Genomic DNA, 20,235 nt, shown 5'->3' on the forward strand with positions numbered 1-20,235 from the left:
ATGGAAAGATACTACAAGGAAACACGTTAAAATTTTGGAAAAAGTTTACAGTGGAGATCTACTCCTTAAAGATTCCTCCAAGACTAGGCAGAGCTTGCAGTGCACTGAGATCTGGCCACTGCACTCCAGCCTGGGCGACAGAGTGAGACTCCGTCTCAAAAAAAAAAAAAAAAAAAGATTCTTCCAAGACTACATGAACTACTTACCAGAGCTGCTCCTAGAATTCAGGTTTCTAGAATTTTAATCTGGGCCTTTTCTTTTGAATAGTATAGGTGGAGTCTTATTCATACAGCTTAAACCTAAATTGGTTCTGGTTCTTAGTGAATTTTTTTTTTTTGAGACAAGGTCTTGCTCTGTTGCCCAGGCTGGCAGTGTGGTGGCATGATCTGGGTTCACTGCAACCTCCACTTCCCAGGTTCAAGTGATTCTTGTGCCTCAGCCTCCCGAATAGCTGGGATTACAGGTGCCTGCCACCACACCCAGCTAATTTTTCTATTTTTTTTTTTTTTTTTTTTTGAGACGGAGTCTCGCTCTGTCACACAGGCTAGAGTGCAGTGGTGTGATCTCGGCTCATTGCAAGCTCCGCCTCCCGGGTTCACGCCATTCTCCTGCCCCAGCCTCCCCAGTAGCAGGGACTACAGGCACCCGCCACCATGCCCAGCTAATTTTTTGTATTTTTAGTAGAAATGGGGTTTCACCATGTTAGCCAGATGGTCTCGATCTCCTGACCTCGTGATCTGCCCACCTCAGCCTCCCAAAGTGCTAGGATTACAGGCATGAGTCACCCTGCCCGGCTTTTTTTTTTTTTTTTTTTTTGAGACAGAGTGTCGCCCAGGCTACAGTGCAGTGGCGTGATCTCAGCTCACTGCAACCTCTGCCTCCCAGGTTCAAGTGATTCTCCTGCCTCAGCCTCCCAAGTAGCACACCACCACGCCCGGTTAATTTTTTGTATTTTTAGCAGAGATGAGGTTTCACCATGTTGGCCTCAAGTGATCTGCCCGCCTCAGCCTCCCAAAGTGCTGGGATTACAGGTGTGAGCTACCATGCCCAGCCAGTGAATAGTTATTTCTGAAGTGACTTTAGGAAAAGAATATGAATGTGTATATGGGAGGGACACTTGCCTTTCTGTGAGGCAGTTGGCAGTTTTCACCAGATTTAGGCTCACAGCCTGCTTCCACCTTGTGATTCAATCAGAATTTGGTTTTAGAAAATTGTCTTGAGAACTTTATTCGGCAAAAAAATCCTCTGAATGATTTAAACAGAACTGTATACTCTTCCTCTCTCTCCACGGGTGTATATGTGTGTATACATATAGATATTATACTAGCAATTTAGAAAATTTCCTGAGCCTCCTGTCTCCTTTCTACTTGTATTTTAACTAAAGGTTACAGAGAAATAGCCAAAGCACTTTCAAAAGGCTGTCTCCAATAACTTATCAGCAATTGAGGCTAGGAGGCAGTGTTCTCGTCCCACTTCCTGAGGCTTTTAAATATAATTATGCTAACTTTTGCCTTTGCCTCCTGATAAACTGGAGTCTTTGAGTTCACCACTCAAAAGCTTTCCTTAACCAGAGTCACCTGATAAGGTGAGTCAGACGTCTGCAGAATCATCACTTCCAATGACCAAAGCCAGACTGTTTCCCAGCCTCGAAAAGGATACAGCCTAGCAGTAATGTGTATCATGACTGGTAGAGGGACTGAGCCTGACGCTGAATCGCCTGGAAGTAACACAGCAGTATTCAAACACTGGAGGGTTGGGGAGGGATCAGGAGGTGGAATGGGGGAGACACACTTGTGGTGTGGTAGTCCAATTTTTTGGTAGTCCAATGGGAGGAGAACATGAATTTGGTCCACAGCAAGCCAGACTGTATGTGTAATAAAGGAAGGACTGCATGGATCCTTTATCATATACTCCTCTCCTTCAGGCACCAGTTCCCATGCCAAATCCTGCCAAAGACAGAAATACACAAAAAGCTTGAAAGTGCTCAATCTGAGAGCAAGTTAAGCTGCAGGAAAGCAGCTGCAAAGAAGTATATTAAGACAGGGCACAGGGAAGAGGGAATCAAAGCAAGTGCCCCACTGTCACCCTCATTACTTTCCTGTTGCTACAGATAAGATGATAGCTGCACTTACACAGCAAAGCAGATGGCTGAGCAAGCTGAAGCCCAGACTTCAGAGTAAGTAGTCATCTTCAAGGTTATCATCACCAGACATGGAAGCAGCTTCTATTGAAGAGAAGTAAGAAGGAGAAAGTTAGACACTGCCCTATTCTAGCAGGCACTGCCAGCGAGGCTCAAACGAAAAACAGAACTCTTGGTGCTCAATGACCTGACTAGGAACCAAGCCTTCAATTAACCTCCCTAGTCTGGAACGACTGAATGAGAAAAGTTTATCTCCAAAGATGCTCTAGGGAGGAAATACTGCTTGTACCTGATAAGCTGAGGCAGGACAGGGTATGTGTTATCTCTCCAGAGTTCTTTTTGGTCTCAGTGAGCAAGGTGCTGAGAGAGGCATCTGTTTCTGTGGCCTGAGTGGATGAAAACAGTAAAAAAGGAGGAACATGTTGGCTTTTAGGAAAAAAGAGGCCACCCTTTCATTCTTCTCATAGGACCTGGTTAAGGCAGTTGCATTTGGCTACCAAGAGGGACAAAATGCTCCTTTGGTCAACTACTGGAGGAGCTCAAAATTCTCAGGAAAGCTAACACAGTATCAGGACTATAAGTCCTTAGTGTCTATGTGCTAGATTTGCCTGGAAGCAGCACCCTATATAACTACAATGGCTCACCATGTCCTTCAACATGTCTGGGACAGCTCTCTTTTCTTCTTCGTCTTCAGGAAGCTCAATTGCGTATCCTTTGTGTACTAATTCTAGCCCAATATCAAGTTTCTGAGAAGAAAAATGAAAAGGGAATGATGTTCTCTCAGTAAGCAAGGGAAAATTTGAGGAAACAAGGCAGAAGAACTGACACTTCAAAGACATTCCTTTGGTGAGATGGTGAGAAGGATCTTAAAAGTAAGAGTAATATCAGATAAGAGTTTCTGAGAAAGAAAAAGTAAATTAGGCCATAAATATACTGAAGATATGGTAAGCAGTGAGTGAATGCCAGTCTTACCTTCCCATTGCTAGTATCATATAAGTAGATCTTCGGCCAAGTAGAGATCCCAGTCTGGACATAGCTAGAGATTTTGGCCACCAGAGGCTTCCAGTCAGCACAATGAGTGAGTCTATCAAACTCATCCAAAGCTTCCTCTTCCCATTGGTCACCTGGCAAAAGATTGTAGGGGTTACTGCTGATAGGGGAGGGGATTATACCCTGGAAGGAAGCTGGAATTACCCTTTTCTACTCAGGAAGGCACCTGTGTCTTCTCTGGTCAGGTTGGGTCTGCCAGGCAAGTTTCTGGCTGCTGCTAGTGTTGGTGAGGAAAAGGCACCTGACGCCCCAGAATTCAAAAAGCCTGGGAATGTGAGAATTCCTTCCAATGAACTGTATGAAAGTTATTCTATTTGGAGGTAAGCTCAAAAGGTGGCATGACCAATTTACCTGAGGGAGCGATCCGTGCCAGACTACATTCTATTGCTTGAAATGGAAGGCTTAGGAAGTCACTCCTGAAGTAAAAGAAACTAAAATTAGAATCCTGGGGCCAGAAACATCTTCTTATATTGCTGCTTTTAGAAAGAACCAATTAACATGAGATGATAACCATCTGCTCTCTGTAAACAGGTTCCCTTCCAAATCCCCCTGACAACTGCCAACAGCTCACCACCCTATGGCCAGAACTGAGTCAGTAGTTGGGATTGAGTTGACCTCAGCACTGACCTGAGACCCCTGAGGTCCTTCAGTGGACAGTCTCCATTATCTCCAAAGTCAACAAAGTAGAGGTCCAAGTTCCCATTCTCCAAGGTGCCGAGGACCCTGGCTCGATACCAGGAACCATTTGTAGGTAAAGGTGCTGCTACAATGTCTCCTACGTGCACAGTCAAGTCTTCAGGCTATATGTGGGGAGGAGGAGAAGAAAAGCAGAGTTACAAACTGGTAGGCTCATAAACAGAATCACAGGTGGAAGAAAGAACAAGTAGTTACTCCACAGGGAAAGGAAGAGAGTACAATGGAAAAGATCTGCCTTCTTTTCATTAAACCCCAGCCCTGTCCCTAGGGCAACTCACCACACTATTCTCATAGTGCTGGGTCATCTCATTGACAAGCTTATCCAATTGCAGGCTGCGGGAGCCAATGATCTGGATCCAGAAGTGGTTAGGGTGTTCAGAAGCAGAGACGTAGACTTCTAGGTACTCATCAGCATGGAAACTAAAGTCAGGACTGGGGACTAAACACAGAGATAAGGATGGTGGCCACATCGGACCCCTCTCTGGTTGGAATGAAGAGACTACATCAGGGCAGTGAGAGGTACAAATACCAATGGCTCTTACCACTTTAAAATGGCAGGAGAGGCAACTGGCTGAATCAAACAAGAATATCCTAAAGAAAGATACAAAGCTATCCTTTGTACCTTTCCATGTAACTGAGTAATAACAGCTTACATTCTTTGTCATGTGCTACGTATTCAAATCAGTCACCAATTATAAAGAAGGTAAATCTCCATATGCTAGCTGAAGCACGGATCAGTAAAAAGATATGTGGACAGCAACCTTTACATGGACAGCGACGGACGTGGGCCTGTTCCAGATCCCATTCTACCAATGACTGCTTATGTGACCCTGGACAAGTCTGTGAGCTTCTTGGGGACCCAGGTCCTCTTTGCCCACGCTAGCACCTATGTATAGAAGAGATAGCTCACAGCCTTTTCTTTTTCAATAGTGATGATTTTTAAAAACAATAATGAAACAGGCAATATAAAATCTGGCTGAGAATTTTACTTGTTGATAAAGTATGTCTAGGCTGGGTGTGGTGGCTCATGCCTGTAATCCCAGCACTTTGGGAAGTCAAGGAGGATGGATCATTTGAGGCCAGGAGTTTGAGACCATCCTGTCCAACATGGTGAAACCCCATCTCTACTGAAAAATACAAAAATCAGTCGGGTATGATGGTGTGCATCTGTGGTCTCATCTATTCAGGAGGCTGAGACATGAGAATCGCTTGAATCTGGGAAGCAGAGGTTGCAGTGAGCCGAGATCGTGCCACTGCACTCCAGCCTGGGAGACAGAGGAAGACTCTGTCTCAAAAAAAAAAAAAAAAAGTATGTCTAGAGAAACAATATCAGGTAAATCCAATTATTTGATGTATTACTCATTTGTTTCCTGTGTCAGCATTTCGCCATTTTCATCAGCTGTTTTATATTTAGAAAAATATTTATGTTTAGTATTAATTCAAGTAAAATATTATTACCAGAAACGAATATCTCTGATGATAGACATAAGTGTATTCATGAAACAAGACTTTTTATTGCTTCCTATTTTGGGTAATCTAAGCCAGTATTTCTTTGTAAAAAAAATTTGACTTTTTTTTTTTTTTTTTTTGAGACAGGGTCTCACTGTCACCCAGGCTGGAGTGCAGCGGTGTAATCCCAGCTTACTGTAGCTTCGACCTCCTGGGCTCATGTGATTCTCCCATTTCAGCCTCTCAAGTAGTTGGGACCACAGGTTGCGCCACCATGCCCCAAGCCAGTATTTCTTTTTCTTTTTCTATTTTTTTTTTTTTTTAGCAGAAAATCTAGGTTATTTGTTACGCTGTTACAAAAACAAAACAATTACCATTTGAAGTACTTTTAGGACTTTATCCCAGACTCATTTGTTCTGCTACAGAAACTAACCTAAAAGGTTGGAAATTAAAGGATATAACCTAAGAGGTTATAACAGAGCAGGCTGGTAAAACATGGCAAAAGGAGCTCTCTCTTTCCCACCCTGTCTACTTATACCTCCAAGCTCCTGTGCATTCTCACCACGTAAGTCTGCTAGCTCATAAAAAATGCATACAGTGAAGGCAAGAATTATAGGCCTACTCAGAGGGTACCCAGACACAGAAAGTTTTGGGGCAAATAATAAACTACAAATATCCTCTTGGTTAATTCATCTTTGTTAATAAAGGTCACGTATCTATCTTTTGCTGGTGACAACTTATCTCAGTATAGTCTGTCTCAAGAAAGAAGTGGTTCAGGTTGGGTTTTGGAAAAGGAAGAAGACTTTCACCAACTTTGCTCCAGAGTGGAAGAGGCACCAAGTTCTCTCCTGCAATTAGGAGCAGAATCTTAAACCTGCATAACTCATTTTCAGTGATCAACATCTACATCCTCAAACTGTCCAGCAACTATTGGTGTGGATTCTACCTCCATCCCACCTTCATAACATCTTACTGAATCTTCTGTCCTGACCCCAGCCATATTATACTGGCTGGTCACAGACTGAGAAAGCATTCCTTCTAATCTCTCCAATGTCTAAGCCAGTATTTCTATGTTCTATGATTAATGGGCTCCCTCTTTGTTACATACTTTCAAACATGGACATCTCTGGGATGGCCTGGGCTCCAGACTTCTGAAAGCTGTCATCACTAGGTTTCTCCCAGGAACCTTCCTTTGGCACCACCACAGCCATGTCGCCTCCTCCTTTGGGTGGAGGAGTCACCAGGGGTGCAGCTGGCTCCATGCTAGAACTGGTGTTTTTCCATAAACCTGGCTCTCCAGCTCCACCTGGCTCTGTGATGTCTTCTCTTCTCACACTGATTGGTTGTTTGCGTGGGACTCTGGTTTCTGCAGAATGAGCAATTCTCTTTCGAAGTTCTTCATCTTCTGAAACTTTCTCCAGTATCAAATGCTGTGGAAAATAAGAGAAAAGCTGATACTCTGACCCGGGATAGAGTAAAAGGATCTTCTCATGCTCAGGTATAATTCAAGTCTATTAGCTACTTGCCTTGGCTGCTGCCACTTCCTTCTGTGTTCCTGAGATTTTTATAAGTCTTGATAGTAGTAATGTCCCTTCTGATTCTTTGTTACAGGTAATTTTAGCTCCAGAGGCCTTACAGATAGAACGAATCGTCTCGCCGCCTCTCCCTACATTAAACAATACATAAAAACCTGCCTTTCCCTCCTGGCCAACCTTAGCTACTGGAGAAAGCACTGTTTTGCATATACTAGGAGAAGAGAATCAGTTCTCATTTCTAAAGTGAACAAAATTCAAGATGTTGAATGGAAAACAGGAGCTACTGAAATCATTACTGTGAAAAGGAGAATACCATATTCTTTGTTTTTTCCATTTTATTTAAACTCTACACTTTGGCTAACTTCATGTCATTTTCATTTTGACCCCTCAGCATGGCTATATCAGGGTCATAAGATATGCTACATGGTGTGTCAGAACACTGGATCAAGGACAGGACATTTCTCTGCCTCTAACAGTAGCACTAAGCCATGCTCTAGGGGAAAGCATAAAAGGTACTCTCCAGAGCACTATCTTAAAAGACTTGAGATAACATGAGCATCCCAAGCTTCCCTTTAAAAATCAATTATAAGGTAAATATAATACATCTACTAGAACCCATAAAGAATCAATTTGTAAGGTTCAGATCACACAGCTTTTTGGGGAAACAGGTTTGGTTTTACCACCAGTTCTGCAAACAGTAAACCTCTGGTCTCAATGTCCCTTTTTCCCCCCTCACATGGTAAAAGGGAACTAGGCCAGAAAAAACCCTTGGGAAGGTATGAAAGACAGGCAAAGGTAAAGAATAAAGGAAACAGTAGAGGAAGCCATCCAGTGGTACCTATGATTCTGCCCACAGATCTCTGGGGAACTGAAAGCTGCTCAGACACTGGGGTATTCTCTGTCAGGATCTGATGGATTGCTGCTTTGGCCTTGCACACCTGAACAGGAAAACCACTGATAAGCAGCACTCGCTCATCGCCTGCATCCTCTGTGTCCACATCAATCCGAGCACCTGTCTGTTTCCGCAGCTGCAAAGAAAAGGACATTTGGCAGTACATTCTGGAAGAGTTCCCTTTTGAGCCCAGCTACAGACACTCTAAAACAAACCCTAGAGGTAGATAGAGTTAGCCAAAGGCATCAGCTAATGCTATCTATACAACCAATCCTCAGTTACTTTATATACAACCTCAGTTGTTACTATCTATACAACCAGTCCTCACCTTATGGAAGGAGATTAGCAACAAATGTAACCCCAAATAGCAGTGAATTCAAACCCACTTATCTTTGTGTTTAGAATCCTTTCCCTTCACTAATTTTATTTGGATTAGACAATCAAATAGTTTGTTTTCTTGACATTTCAGCTGAACAATGGAAGATGGTAAGAAGAACCAGGTAGCCATTCAATATTTACTGTCAATTAATGAGAGTTCATTAATTCCACAGTAGAAAAGGATAATTTGGCCAGGCACGGTGGCTCACACCTGTAATCCCAGTACTTTGGGAGGCCAAGGCGGATGGATCATTAGGTCAGGAGATAGAGACCATCCTGGCTAATATGGTGAAACCCCGTCTCTACTAACAATACAAAGAATCAGCGGGGCGTGGTGATGGGCACCTGTAATCCCAACTACTCCAGAGGCTGAGGCAGGAGAATGGCGTGAACCCAGGAGGCGGAGCTTGCAGTGAGTTGAGATAGCGCCACTGCACTCCAGCCTGGGCGACAGAGCAAGATTCTGTCTAAAAAAGAAGAAGAAAAGAAGAAGGAGAGACGGGCGAATCACGAGGTCAGGAGATCGAGACCATCCTGGCTAACACGGTGAAACCCCGTCTCTACTAAAAAATACAAAAAACTAGCCAGGTGAAGTGGCGGGCCCCTGTAGTCCCAGCTACTCGGGAGGCTGAGGCAGGAGAATGGTGTAAACCCGGGAGGCGGAGCTTGCAGTGAGCTGAGATCCGGCCACTGCACTCCAGCCTGAGTGACACAGCGAGACTCCCTCTCCAAAAAAAAAAAGAAAAGAAGGAGGAGAAGGAGGAGGAGGAAGAAGAAGAAGGAAGAAGAAGGAGAAGGAGGAGGAGGAGAAGAAAGAAGAAGAGGAAGAAAGAAAAAGAAAGAAGAAAGAAGAAGAAGAAGAAAAGGATAATTCAAGCTATAACATGCTGACAATCACCCAGTCAAAAACCCATATTTCAAACTAAGTCATCCTTTCTCTATGGAGAAGTACTCTTCTCCAGAAGGGAAGTCTAAAAAGTTTAGTTAGCTAAAAAGTTCCTCTAATTGTTCTTTTAAAAATATACATAGTGGCTGGGCCATCCCAGCACTCTGGGAGGCCGAGGCAGGTGGATCACCTGAGGTCAGGAGTTCAACATCAGCCTGGCCAACATGATGAAACCTCATCTCTACTAAAAATACCAAAAATTCGCCAGGCATGGTGGTGAGTGCCTGTAATCCCAGCTACTCGGGAGGCTGAGGTAGGAGAATCACTTGAACCCAGGAGGTGGAGGTTGCAGTGAGCTGAGATCGTGCCATTGCACTGCAGCCTGGACAACAAGAACGAAATTCCATCTCAAAAAAAAAAAAAATGTGTATACATATATATATATTCACACATACACACACACGCAGAGTATGGGAATGTTTTGTGATATGGGGTCAGTGGAAGGAAACAAGAAATCAATAAACAGAATCAATCCTTGGGAAAGCAGACTGCCTGCTCAGACACTTACCTGTTTAATATTGGCTCCTTGCCGGCCAATGATGAGCTTCACAGCCTCCTGGGGAACCCGCATCTCTATCTCAATGTCATCTTCCCCAACAAATGTCAGCCGCTCTTCTGCACAGATCATTGTTCATCAGATCAGACTTAGGTAACACCCAAAGCTATTATAACTACCAGTCCTCCCCAGAATCTGGCTGTCAAAGAGACACTGATCCAAGAGATAAAGTGAGGATCTCAACCATAGTAACAAGGAAAATTGGCATCTGAATGGGAATTAGAAGGTCCCAAAAGATCAGAGATGGGCATTTTCTCTGGGACACTGTTTCAGATGCTAAAATGGGAAAAACAGACTCTGCAATAAAGAGGTGCTGGGGTTTGGGCAAATTACTTCTCCCAAGACATGACTACTGGAGAAGAATGAAGGCCAAAGGTTGCCTGAGGGGTCCATTAGGCTCAGAACTTCTCCTGACTCATATGTACATAAGTCATTTCTCTAGGTCCTATTAGATCCAGCCTTTGAGGTAAGTGCCTGCCTTCTACTAACAACTAGAGAAAAGGAATATAGAAAAAAGATGAGTATAGAAATTAAAAAAGAACTCTTTGCTATGTTGATGTTGCTGAAGAAAACACATCAATGGAGTTATGAGTTCATTTCATAGACTGGCTTACTTTGCTATGTAACAACATAGCAAAGACTAGGCCAGGTGTGGTGGCTCACGCCTATAATCTCAGCACTTTGGGAGGCCAAGGCAGGTGGATCACTTGAGGTCAGCCACGCTGGTGGTTCTACTACTGGCTGGCTCTCTACTAAAAATACAAAAATTAGCCAGGAGTGGTGGTGCACACCTGTAATCCCAGCTACTAGGGTGATTGAGGCAGAAGAATTGCTTGAACCCAGGAGGCAGAGCTTGCAGTGAGCCGAGATTGCTCCACTGCACTCCAGGTTGGGCGACAGAGTGAGACTCCATCTCAAAGCAAAAAAAAAAAAAAAAAGACTAAATAATTGTAGTCAAAGATTCCTCACAGAAAGCCAATCACAATACCTGAGTCAGGCATGGAGGCACATGCCTGTAATCCTAGCATTTTGGGAGGCCGAGGTGGGCAGGTTGCTTGAGCTCAGGAGTTCAAGACCAGCCTGGGCAACACGGCAAAACCCCATCTCTACAAAAAATACAGGTGTGTGGTACATGCCTGTGGTCCCAGCTACTTGGAGGCTGAGGTGGGAGGACTGCTTGAGCCCAGGAGGTCGACACTGCAGTGAGCCAAGATTGTGCCACTGTACTCCAGGCTAGGTGACAGAGTGAGACCCTGTCTCAAAAAAACCCCCGGGCGCGATGGCTCAAGCCTGTAATCCCAGCACTTTGGGAGGCCGAGACGGGCAGATCACGAGGTCAGGAGATCGAGACCATCCTGGCTAACCTGGTGAAACCCCGTCTCTACTAAAAATACAAAAAACTAGCCGGGCCAGGTGGCGGGCGCCTGTAGTCCCAGCTACTCGGGAGGCTGAGGCAGGAGAATGGCGTGAACCCGGGAGGCGGAGCTTGCAGTGAGCTGAGATCCGGCCACTGCACTCCAGCCCGGGCGACAGAGCAAGACTCCGTCTCAAAAACAAACAAACAAACAAACAAACAAACAAACAAAAAACCCCACAAAAAACGCACACAATACCTGGCAAGGAGAGAGTTTTTTTCAATTTAACAAGGCAGGAGCATGTCTGAACATTTTCACATGCACAGTCATAGGGTTCACATACCTCTGCTTTCCCTATACCTGCGGTATAGGATATAGGCAATTGTTGCACTGGCTGGGATCCCAAGGCCCAGGGCTATTTTCTGAATGGTGGACAGGCTTGTCCAAGAAGTTCGTTCAGTGGACATTTTCTGCTGTACTCTGACTTACATCCTGAAACAAGCAAAGCAGGGAAAAGAGGGAGCTTTCATCCAATACTTGTATGAATAGCAGAGAGGCATGGGAGCACATTATTATTGAAAAGACTAGTACTGCCTACCTTCCAATTTCAAGAGCTTCAGCAATTTCAAAATTTATTTCATATAAAAAGGGCTCAGGGTATTTTTTTAAAGTCAGCTTAGGTACACATAGAATTAAATAGAAGCATACTTCACTTTCCCCACCCTGATCAGTTTTAAAAGACAAACCAAAAAAAAAAAAAAAAAACTAAATGAATCAAATATTTAAAATATATATACCTAGATTTCATATTAAATTATTTAAAATTACTTATCTAAGTCCTTTTATGCCTCCAGGGGTTTCCAGAAGCTGCTGCCTCTGTAAGTAATGCCATTCCAGGCTTAGTAAAGGCCTTACTATTTATCTTTGTTGGAAGTACAGTCTTCATTTACTGTCTCTACTTTTGGTTTCTATTTATTTACTCCTTAATGAACAGTGAAATGGGGTTCTTCCCTACTCCATCACCAAAACTGTAATTTCCCAGATAATCAACCCAGAGGGCATGCATGGAGCCTTATCTCATCCATCTCTCTGCGGTAGCAGGAAGGTGGCCACTCCCTCCACAAAACTCTTTCCTTGGTTTCTGTGCCCTCTTTCTGTTGGTTTCCTCTTATTTCCCTGGAGGGTCCTTCCAAGTTTGGGCTTCTCATCCTGTGCCATCAATTGTTAATGCCACTCTGCTCTCTTTAGACCATTTCATCCATATATGTGGGTTCAATTACTACCTACATGTTAATGACATCAACAATGCTGCATCTGGCCTGCTTCAGAAGCCCAAATCTTATTTAGACCACAGTAATGGCCTTCTTACAGGCGTTCGTGCTGAGTTTCTCTCTGACACTGTATCTTCATTTTGCTGCCAAGCAAACTTTAATGTGTTCCTCATTATATTTCCTTATTCCACATAGTTTCTCAGCATCCCTCTCCACTCAAACCTCTCATGCTGCCTCCTCCAACCTTTCTCAACTGAGGTCCTTGCTTTCTATTTCACTGAGAAAGTAGAGCATTCAGAGAAAATATCTACAAGCTTCTACATATTTTCCCACCTACCTCCACCTGTGCCTAAATGCTTGCTGTTCTCTCCTGTGACCACAGATGAACTGTCTCTGTTCCCAGCACTGAAGTCTTTCATAAAAGCACTGCTCCACAAGTTCTCCTTGCTTCTTCTGCATTAACATTTTCTTTCCTTTCTACTAGACAGTCCCATCAGCAGACAAACATTCTCCGTTCTTAAAGAAAACCCTTCCTGGATTTCACTTCAACTACTTCCCATTTCTTTTCTTCCTTTTAAAGGAAAACTTGAGTGTCAATACATCTGTCCTCAAGTTCTTTTCTTAAATCCACTCTAACTGCTCACATCAGGGTCACCAATGATTTCACATTGCTCAATCCAAAGACTGATTCTCAGTTCTCATCTCACCAGATGTCCCCACAGTATTTGGCACAGCTGGTGATTCCCTCTTCCCTGAAACACTTTCTCCATAGCACACCCTCCTGGTTTTCCTCTTTCCTTTCTGGCTATTCCATCAGTCTCCCAGGTGCTGGTTTCTTTGCATTTTTCTATCCTCTAAACACTGGAGTGCCTCAGGGATCTGTCCTTTGCCCTCTTCTCTGTTCTACCTCACTTCCTTGGTGATCTCAAGTCTCATTCACAGACTGGCTTTAACTCCTATCTATATGCTGATAACTTCCAAATTAATAGATCCATGTAGGACCTTTCTCAACTGCCTACATGGATCTCCATTTGATGTCTAATATACATCTCAAACTTAACACTGAGCTCCCGATTCACCCCCTTGCCATAATCTTTGCCATCTCAGCAAATGCCATTCCTTTTTTTTTTTTTTTTTTTGAGACAGGGTCTTTCTCTGTTGCCAGGCTGGAGTGCAGTGGTGCAACTATGGCTCACTGCAGCCACAACCTCTGGGCTCAAGTAATCCTCCCACCTCTCAGCCTCCCAGTAGCTATGACTACAGGTGCATGCCACCATGCCTGGCTAATTTTTGTATTTTTTGTAGAGAGAGAGTTTCACCATGTTGCCCAGGCTGGTCTTGAACTCCTGGGCTCAAGTGATCCACCAACCTCAGCCTTCCAAAGTGCTGAGATTACAGGGGTGAACCACCGTGCTCCGCCTCGACTGCATTCTCTTACTTCCTTAGTCATCCTCTCTCTCACACTGCACACTTAGCCTGTCAACAAATCTTATTTGCTCTACCTTCAAATTATCCAGAATCTGACCACTTTTTCTCTTTGCAGTTCTATGACCCTGCTCTAAAACACCATCTTTTCCCTAGATTACTGCATTGCCTAATGACGCTCCTACATTTGCCATTGTCCATTCAGTTTATTCTCAGCACAAGAGCTGGAGTAAGTACTATGTGCTAGATGCTGTTGTGGCACTAAAGACACAAAAATGAAAAGATAAATGTGTTGAGTAGCTACTATGCCAGGCACATTACATAATTTTATTTAATAGTCATATAACCCTGTAAAGTAGGAAATATTAATCCTATAGAAGAGTACACATGCTTGAAGAGGTTATCTAATCTCTAACCCAGAGTCTGGGTTATTATTTGCGTGTAAAAAACCTTGTAAAGTGATTTTAGAAATCCTTTCCCACCCTTCTTTTTACCTAAACTCTCAGGGTAACAGCACCTGTATTTTTATTCTTTATTTTGATCAACATATCCAATTCAAAATTAGTACTGATAGAAAGTACTGTAGGTGGTTAAAAAAACACTGAAGATTAAAAAAACTAAAGATAGGTAATAAAAAACTGAAAACTAAATATCTGTATTTCTAGGTATTACAATCAAGTAGAATAAAGCAAGCTGGCTTTAAATGAGATTTGCTTAAAAATGAGTAAATGTAACTTTGCTATAATTTGCCTCCAGGTACAAAAATTCAAACCAAATAATTATAATAAACAAAAATTTCACCTTGGGGGTAAAAACTGGCTTTATCCTGGTAAGGCTAAAAACATACTCACTAATACAAAACCTACTGTGGAATAAAACTTAGGCTTTCAGGGAAAGCACAGCCAATCAGGAAGAGTAAAGAGAGAAAGAACATCTAGCACTGAAATCTCACTGAGGAGCAGATAGACTCAGGTAAGGGAGGCTGGAGGTAGGTTTCTTACAACAGTCATCCTCTCTTATCCTTGAGAAATATGTTCCAAGAACCCCAGCGGATGCCTTGGAGTACTGAAAACTACAGGTTTTTTCAATCTGATAACCAAGATGGCTACTAAGTGAGTAAGAGGCGGGCAGCACATACAGCATGGATATGCTGGACAAAGGCAGGATTCTCATCTGGATCAGGATGGAGATTTCACCATGCTAGTCAGAATGGTGCACAATTTAAAACTTAAGAATTGTTTATTTATGGAACTTCCCATTTAATCTTTTTGGACCAGTATTGACTATGGGTAAGTGAAAGCAAAACCACGGAAAAGGGGAGACTACTACACTGTCATACAGATGACCAGAATTTGCATCTGGCCTCAGAGTTTCACTGATCAATAGAACTGAATAAAGTTCTTCAGAGAACTACCAGAAGTTTGCCAAATCTATTTTTTCTATATTCTGGTTTTAAACAAATTTAATCCACCTTCTTGCCCGAACTCGCGGCCTGAGCAAAAAATAAAACCGCCTTTTACTACTGGGGTGGGGGATGGGTACCTCTTTTCAAGTGCGATGTCTATTTTGGGTCATTACTCGGTAAATTCAGTATATCATTTTTAGAGACTATCAATCTGAGGGAATACTGTTCTCTCCTGACCTTTCTAGAATGTAGGACAGAAAGGGTTGAGTTTAATGTAGGCTGTTTGCTTTCATTTATGAGGTTCTTTCTCCAACTCATTGGATAAACATTAGCTTCTCTTTTTTTAAATAGGCTGCAAATAAAACCCTTCACCACCCTGAAAATTTGGATGGTATTATATAAGCATCTTTGTATATACCAAAGGAAACAAGTTGTTTCATAAAGGAGATTTTTGGCTTAAATAATTCTTGAATACATACTTCCCAAACTGCTACTTTCCTATATTGAGATGGTTTATTCTTGGTGTCTAGAAAGCATTTGACTTCTTTTGTCCCCTGATCACTTTAGATATTTTCTTTCTTTTGTTTTTTGAGACAGAGTCTCGCTCTGTTGCCCAGGCTGGAGTGCAGTGGCACGATTTCAGTTAACTGCAACCTCCACCTCCTGGGTTCAAGCGATTCTTCTGCTTCAGCCTAACGAGTAGCTGGGGCTACAGGCACCAGCGACCACGCCTGCCTAATTTTTGTATTTTTAGTAGAAACAGGGTTTCACCATACTGGCCAGGATGGTCTCAAACTGCTGACTTCGTGATCCCCCTGCCTCGGTCTCCCAAAGTGCTGGGATTACAAGGCGTGAGCCACCGTGCCAGGCTTAGATATTTTCTTATATGACCACTCAGGTTCCTAGCTTGTCTCCATTATTAATGCGTCTTGATTAAATAGTGCTAGCTCTTTCTTATGTGCTGAGCATGTTGGGGACAGAAGGAGGAAGAAGAATTTCTACTTGGAAACCTTCATAGTCTAGGAAACAAACACCAAAACAGGCTGGGTACAGTGGCTCTTGCCTGTTAATCCCAGCACTTTGAGAAGCTGAGGTGGGAGGACTGCTTGAGATCAAGTATTCAAGATTAGCCTGGGCAACACAGTGAGACTCTGTTTCTACGAAAAAACAACAACAAAAATTGATTAAGAGAGGCCCAAAGGACTAGCTGGGCGTGGTGATGCACACCTGTAGTCCCAGCTACTCAGGAGGCCAAGGTGGGAGGATGGCTTGAGCCCGGGAGGTGGACGCTGCAGTCAACTGATCGCACCACTGCACTCCATCCTGGGCAACAGAGTGAGAATTTGTCTCAAGGGGTTAAAAAAAAAAGTATAGGGCAAGATGTGTGTATATTATATACAAATACTATGCATCTTATACAAGGGACATGAGAATCTATGGATTTGGGTTCTGCGGGGTTCCTGGAACCAATCCCCTGCAGATAATGAAGGGAGGGACCACTGTATAAATTCTTGGTCAATGTGACAGCTGAAAGGAGCTAGAACCTTAAGGTTTATTTCTTAAATGGTGCATAGCTGAAAATCACCTCATTAAAATACAACTCACTTTCCTTCTGCAAACCAATACTACATGAATGAACTGCAGTAAATGGACATTTATTCAAGCCAATAAGTATCGAGTTCTGATGTGTGCTTGGCACTGGGGACACAACAGTCAAGACAGACTTGGCAGCTGCCTTCATGGAGTTTCTTGTCTGGCATGGAAGATCCTGACGGGCAGGAGTCTTTAGGTCTTAAAGGCTTTGGGAAACTGAAATCTAGCCCTGTGAACAAGAATAAACTTGATCTGTATTTTCATGCTGTCTGCTTTTAAAACACCTTTCTGGCCATAATTCATGCTTATGGGGCAGAGAAATCAAAAGATTTTATAACTAGAAGGGACTACAGAACTTATTTGATTCCATTAATAATGTTCAATTTGGGAAACTGCGGCTCAGGGATAGAAAAGGATTGATCTAAGGTCACACAGCTAATTAGTCATTTCTACACAATACAGTGTGTAAGGGAAATAAGTCTGTTTTGATGGCCAGTCATAATCACACCTCTTTACAGAGGCCCAAAGGACTAGCAGAACTATTGTTTTCCAGTTCTGACACTATCAAGATCAAGTGCCGAGGGGCCTCTGCAGCCAAGGCCCCTCAATCTCGATCCCCTACACTGGGTTGAGTTACATTGCTATGCGCTTCCACAGGATCCCCAATATGCCTTCATTCACACATGCCATGCTTGTCATTCTTGATTAACATCTGTGTCCGTGGTGAGGAGAATGAATTGAAGGCAGCAACGGTAGCCTCAGGAGACCAATCAGGGACTAGTCCAGGTGTCAATGATGGAGATGGAAAGCAGAGGAATTGGAGAGTTTGTTGTTGTTTGGATAGAGACAGAGCCTTGGTCTGTCACCCAGGTTGGAATGCAGTGAATGATCATAGCTCACTGCAGCCTTGAACTCCCACAATCATCGGGCGTAGCTGAGATTATAGACGTGGCTTTTTTTGGCTGACTTCTATTTGAAGCAAAAGGTAAATTTCACTAACCCGTCTTCAGACATTACAAATGAATTTGTGCTAGTTATCAGCTGATGTCTCAAAAATGAGAATTTACTTGATCTGTCACTATGGTTTTGTTCACAATTTTCATATCCTTTCAGTTGTAGGTTTCTCTTAAAGAGAAAAGGAAAATAATATAATGTAAACGGGGATAACTGCGTAGTACTGACTGCTAGCTTGTGTTTGATTTTATTACTTAAAAATTGAATGGGAAGGAGGAAGAGACTAGAATTTAAGACTACAGTTCTTAGGGGAAGCTAAGAAGAGAAGGAGATGAGGATCATTGCTGAGTGAGGAATGTGGTTAGATAACGGTTTTCAGTAAAAGCTATCTTTGAAATTTCCTGACATTTGTATTGAACAATTGCCAACAACTATCTGATATGCATTGCTAAGGCTTACTTTATCATTTAAAATAACAGGAGTCAAATAGGATGTGATCAGGAGTCAAATCACATTGTTAGCTTCATGAAAGCATAGATAACTCATGCCAGAATCTCCTCATAACCAGAACCTACCAAGGACCTACAACATGGTGACATGCTTGAATCGAAGCAGCTCAATGTTCTCATCCTTGGTACGTTTTATTTTAAATTCAGGAGAAAAAAAAAGCGTCAACCCCTTTCTCTCAAAACAAGGAAAGGGTCTAAAAGTCAGTCTTTCTACTGGGGGTTTCCAGCCAACCCCCACGATGATACCTGCATTAAAGAATAAGGAGGGATACTGGAAAAACAAAAACCCCAAAGTATTATTCTGACGACTGTAAACAGCCATCCTATTAGCGATAACTAAAGAAAAAGCTGGGGAAAGTTAAAGGCAAAGTGATACATGGATGGCAGCTCTCCGTCTCAAAAAGGCCCAGTGGACAAGTGTGAACTGACTCAGGGCAAACACAAACGCTCCTGCACCGGGTCCGTTGTGGCGTAAGCGTGTGACCGGAGCACTTTCCTCCGATATAGTTACGAGTTCCCAGCGGGTCAAGTTGCCCCCGAGCGGCGTCTCACAGCCCAGGGCTCTGACTCCCGCCCCTGCGCCCCACATCCTTCCCTCGCCCGGGAGCACGCCATACCCCTCCCTTCCCTCGATCCCGCATTTCCATCTCCTAGTGGCCAGGATTGCCCATGACCCAGTCTTTCCCACTCCCCAAACCTTCGCTCTCCATCCCCGCCTTTACCGCTGCTCCAGTCAGCCGTCGAGCGCGCCGCCTCGCGCCTCACCCCAGCTGCAGCCACAGCCGCCGCCGCCTCCCACTCACACAGCAACTGGGAGCCCCGCCTGCGGCGCTTCAGCCGCCACTTCCCCGCCCCCGCAGCCCGCTAGCACCAGTCAACACCCTGTTCGCAGTCCGACCAATCGCCTTCTCCCGTAACAACCAATCCTTCCGCGGGCTGCCCCTGAGCGACGTGGCTGCTGCTAGCCACTGCCCAATTACCCGGATGAAATCCAAAGCAGGCCCACCCTATCAGCCAATTAGATCCAGGAAAAGCAGATGTTGTTAATTGAGACCGCACCTGCTGAGAATTAAACAGCCAATTACAAGCTTCCCGGCGACCTCGCAGACCACCTCTAGGCCAATTACCGAAGAGTTTTCTATCTTCTAACCCTTGGGGGAAAATCGGCGCTCATGCTGCTGGGACCCAGGCATGAGAGTGTTGAATCATGCGTGTCACCGTTCGCACAAAATTGGTGTCTTTGTACAAAGACAGTGCCACAACACAACTCAGTGACCATCGGGAGAGCAGCCTCAAGATGGGCGATGCTCCATTAGTTGTTTCTCTTGCGATCTTTTGTGTAGATCAGTCTGGCTCCGCATATGGCGACGAGTACTCAAGAGACACAGAAAACGTTTTCTTTTTGGAAAACATGAAATAAGCTTTGTAGATGGAGAGGAGGTGAAGGGACAAGCGGTGCGCCGCAGAGAGCGAGGACCCACTCTTCTATTCCTCTGCGGAGGCACGGACACAAGATGTGGCCCGAAACAGCGGCAGGAGAGTGAGACCCGAGCTCCGACCGCAGTGGTAAGGGGGCAGTGGGCCGTAGGGGCGCCAGGGGCCCACCCTTCCCTGGCGATTCGAGGAAACGAGTCGAGGCGACAGCGTGAAGTCCTACGCCGCGGGGTGGCGGGGGCCGTTTCTGTGGGGGCTAGGAAGGGAGCGGGTCTCTGCAGGCGGAAGTTTGCTTTGGAAGATTTTATTCCAGACGCTCTCCTGGTCCCTGGACCGTTAGGAACGGTTGGGTCCTGCTACCGCCTCCGCGCGGCGGGGAGCCTCGCGAGCCCAACCCTGCGCCCTACGCGGTCCACCCTGTCCCCGCCCCGCGCTAGGGGCTCACCCTGGGGACAGCTGTCGGGCGCTCCTGGTCATTGGGGGATCTTCCGCACTAGCTTCCGTCACAATACCTGGCAGGTGATGAGCAATTAACGTTTGCTGAAAGAACGCAAGGTTGTATCTTTTGTCAATTAGGGAGATGCCTTTGGGCCTCAGGTTTTGCTTTCTATTAATGTGTATGCGTTTCATAAAAATGTGTATGCGTT

At 44.2% G+C, this 20,235-nt stretch overlaps 1 protein-coding gene across 3 annotated transcripts; it reads right to left on the reverse strand.

The window, feature by feature from the left end:
* Positions 1-1,201: 1,201 nt before the first annotated feature.
* TDRKH (tudor and KH domain containing) lies at positions 1,202-19,048 on the reverse strand. Of its 3 annotated transcripts, none has more exons than XM_023213743.1 (14): positions 18,852-19,048; positions 11,341-11,489; positions 9,595-9,701; positions 7,709-7,898; positions 6,862-7,001; positions 6,444-6,765; positions 4,165-4,325; positions 3,818-3,990; positions 3,542-3,606; positions 3,113-3,264; positions 2,785-2,886; positions 2,430-2,526; positions 2,133-2,224; positions 1,202-1,946 (listed from the first exon to the last, which is right to left on the reverse strand). In XM_023213743.1, the coding sequence occupies exons 2-13, from the start codon at positions 11,462-11,464 to the stop codon at positions 2,172-2,174; spliced, it is 1,686 nt and encodes a 561-aa protein (XP_023069511.1). In that variant the 5' UTR covers positions 11,465-11,489; positions 18,852-19,048; the 3' UTR covers positions 1,202-1,946; positions 2,133-2,171. The 3 variants fall into 3 exon arrangements, with proteins under 3 accessions (XP_023069511.1, XP_023069510.1, XP_023069512.1); XM_023213742.2 differs by having other exon boundaries at positions 18,877-19,001; XM_023213744.1 differs by lacking the exon at positions 6,862-7,001 and having other exon boundaries at positions 7,809-7,898; positions 18,877-18,997.
* Between the last annotated feature and the right edge of the window lie 1,187 nt (positions 19,049-20,235).

Source organism: Piliocolobus tephrosceles, chromosome 1 (assembly GCF_002776525.5).
Source record: "Piliocolobus tephrosceles isolate RC106 chromosome 1, ASM277652v3, whole genome shotgun sequence".
NCBI classification, from domain to species: Eukaryota; Metazoa; Chordata; class Mammalia; order Primates; family Cercopithecidae; genus Piliocolobus; species Piliocolobus tephrosceles.

Bases quoted from the DNA above. Each gene is read 5' to 3' on its own strand.
- TDRKH (XM_023213743.1), bottom strand. From the start codon at position 11,464: ATGTCCACTGAACGAACTTCTTGGACAAGCCTGTCCACCATTCAGAAA. The intron at 4,326-6,443 runs GTATGTAACAAA...CTCTGTGTTTAG, and splicing joins AGAGATGTCCATGTTTGAAA to TCCCCAGTCCTGACTTTAGT. The intron at 3,265-3,541 runs GTAAATTGGTCA...ATCTTTTGCCAG, and splicing joins GGCACGGATCGCTCCCTCAG to GTGACCAATGGGAAGAGGAA.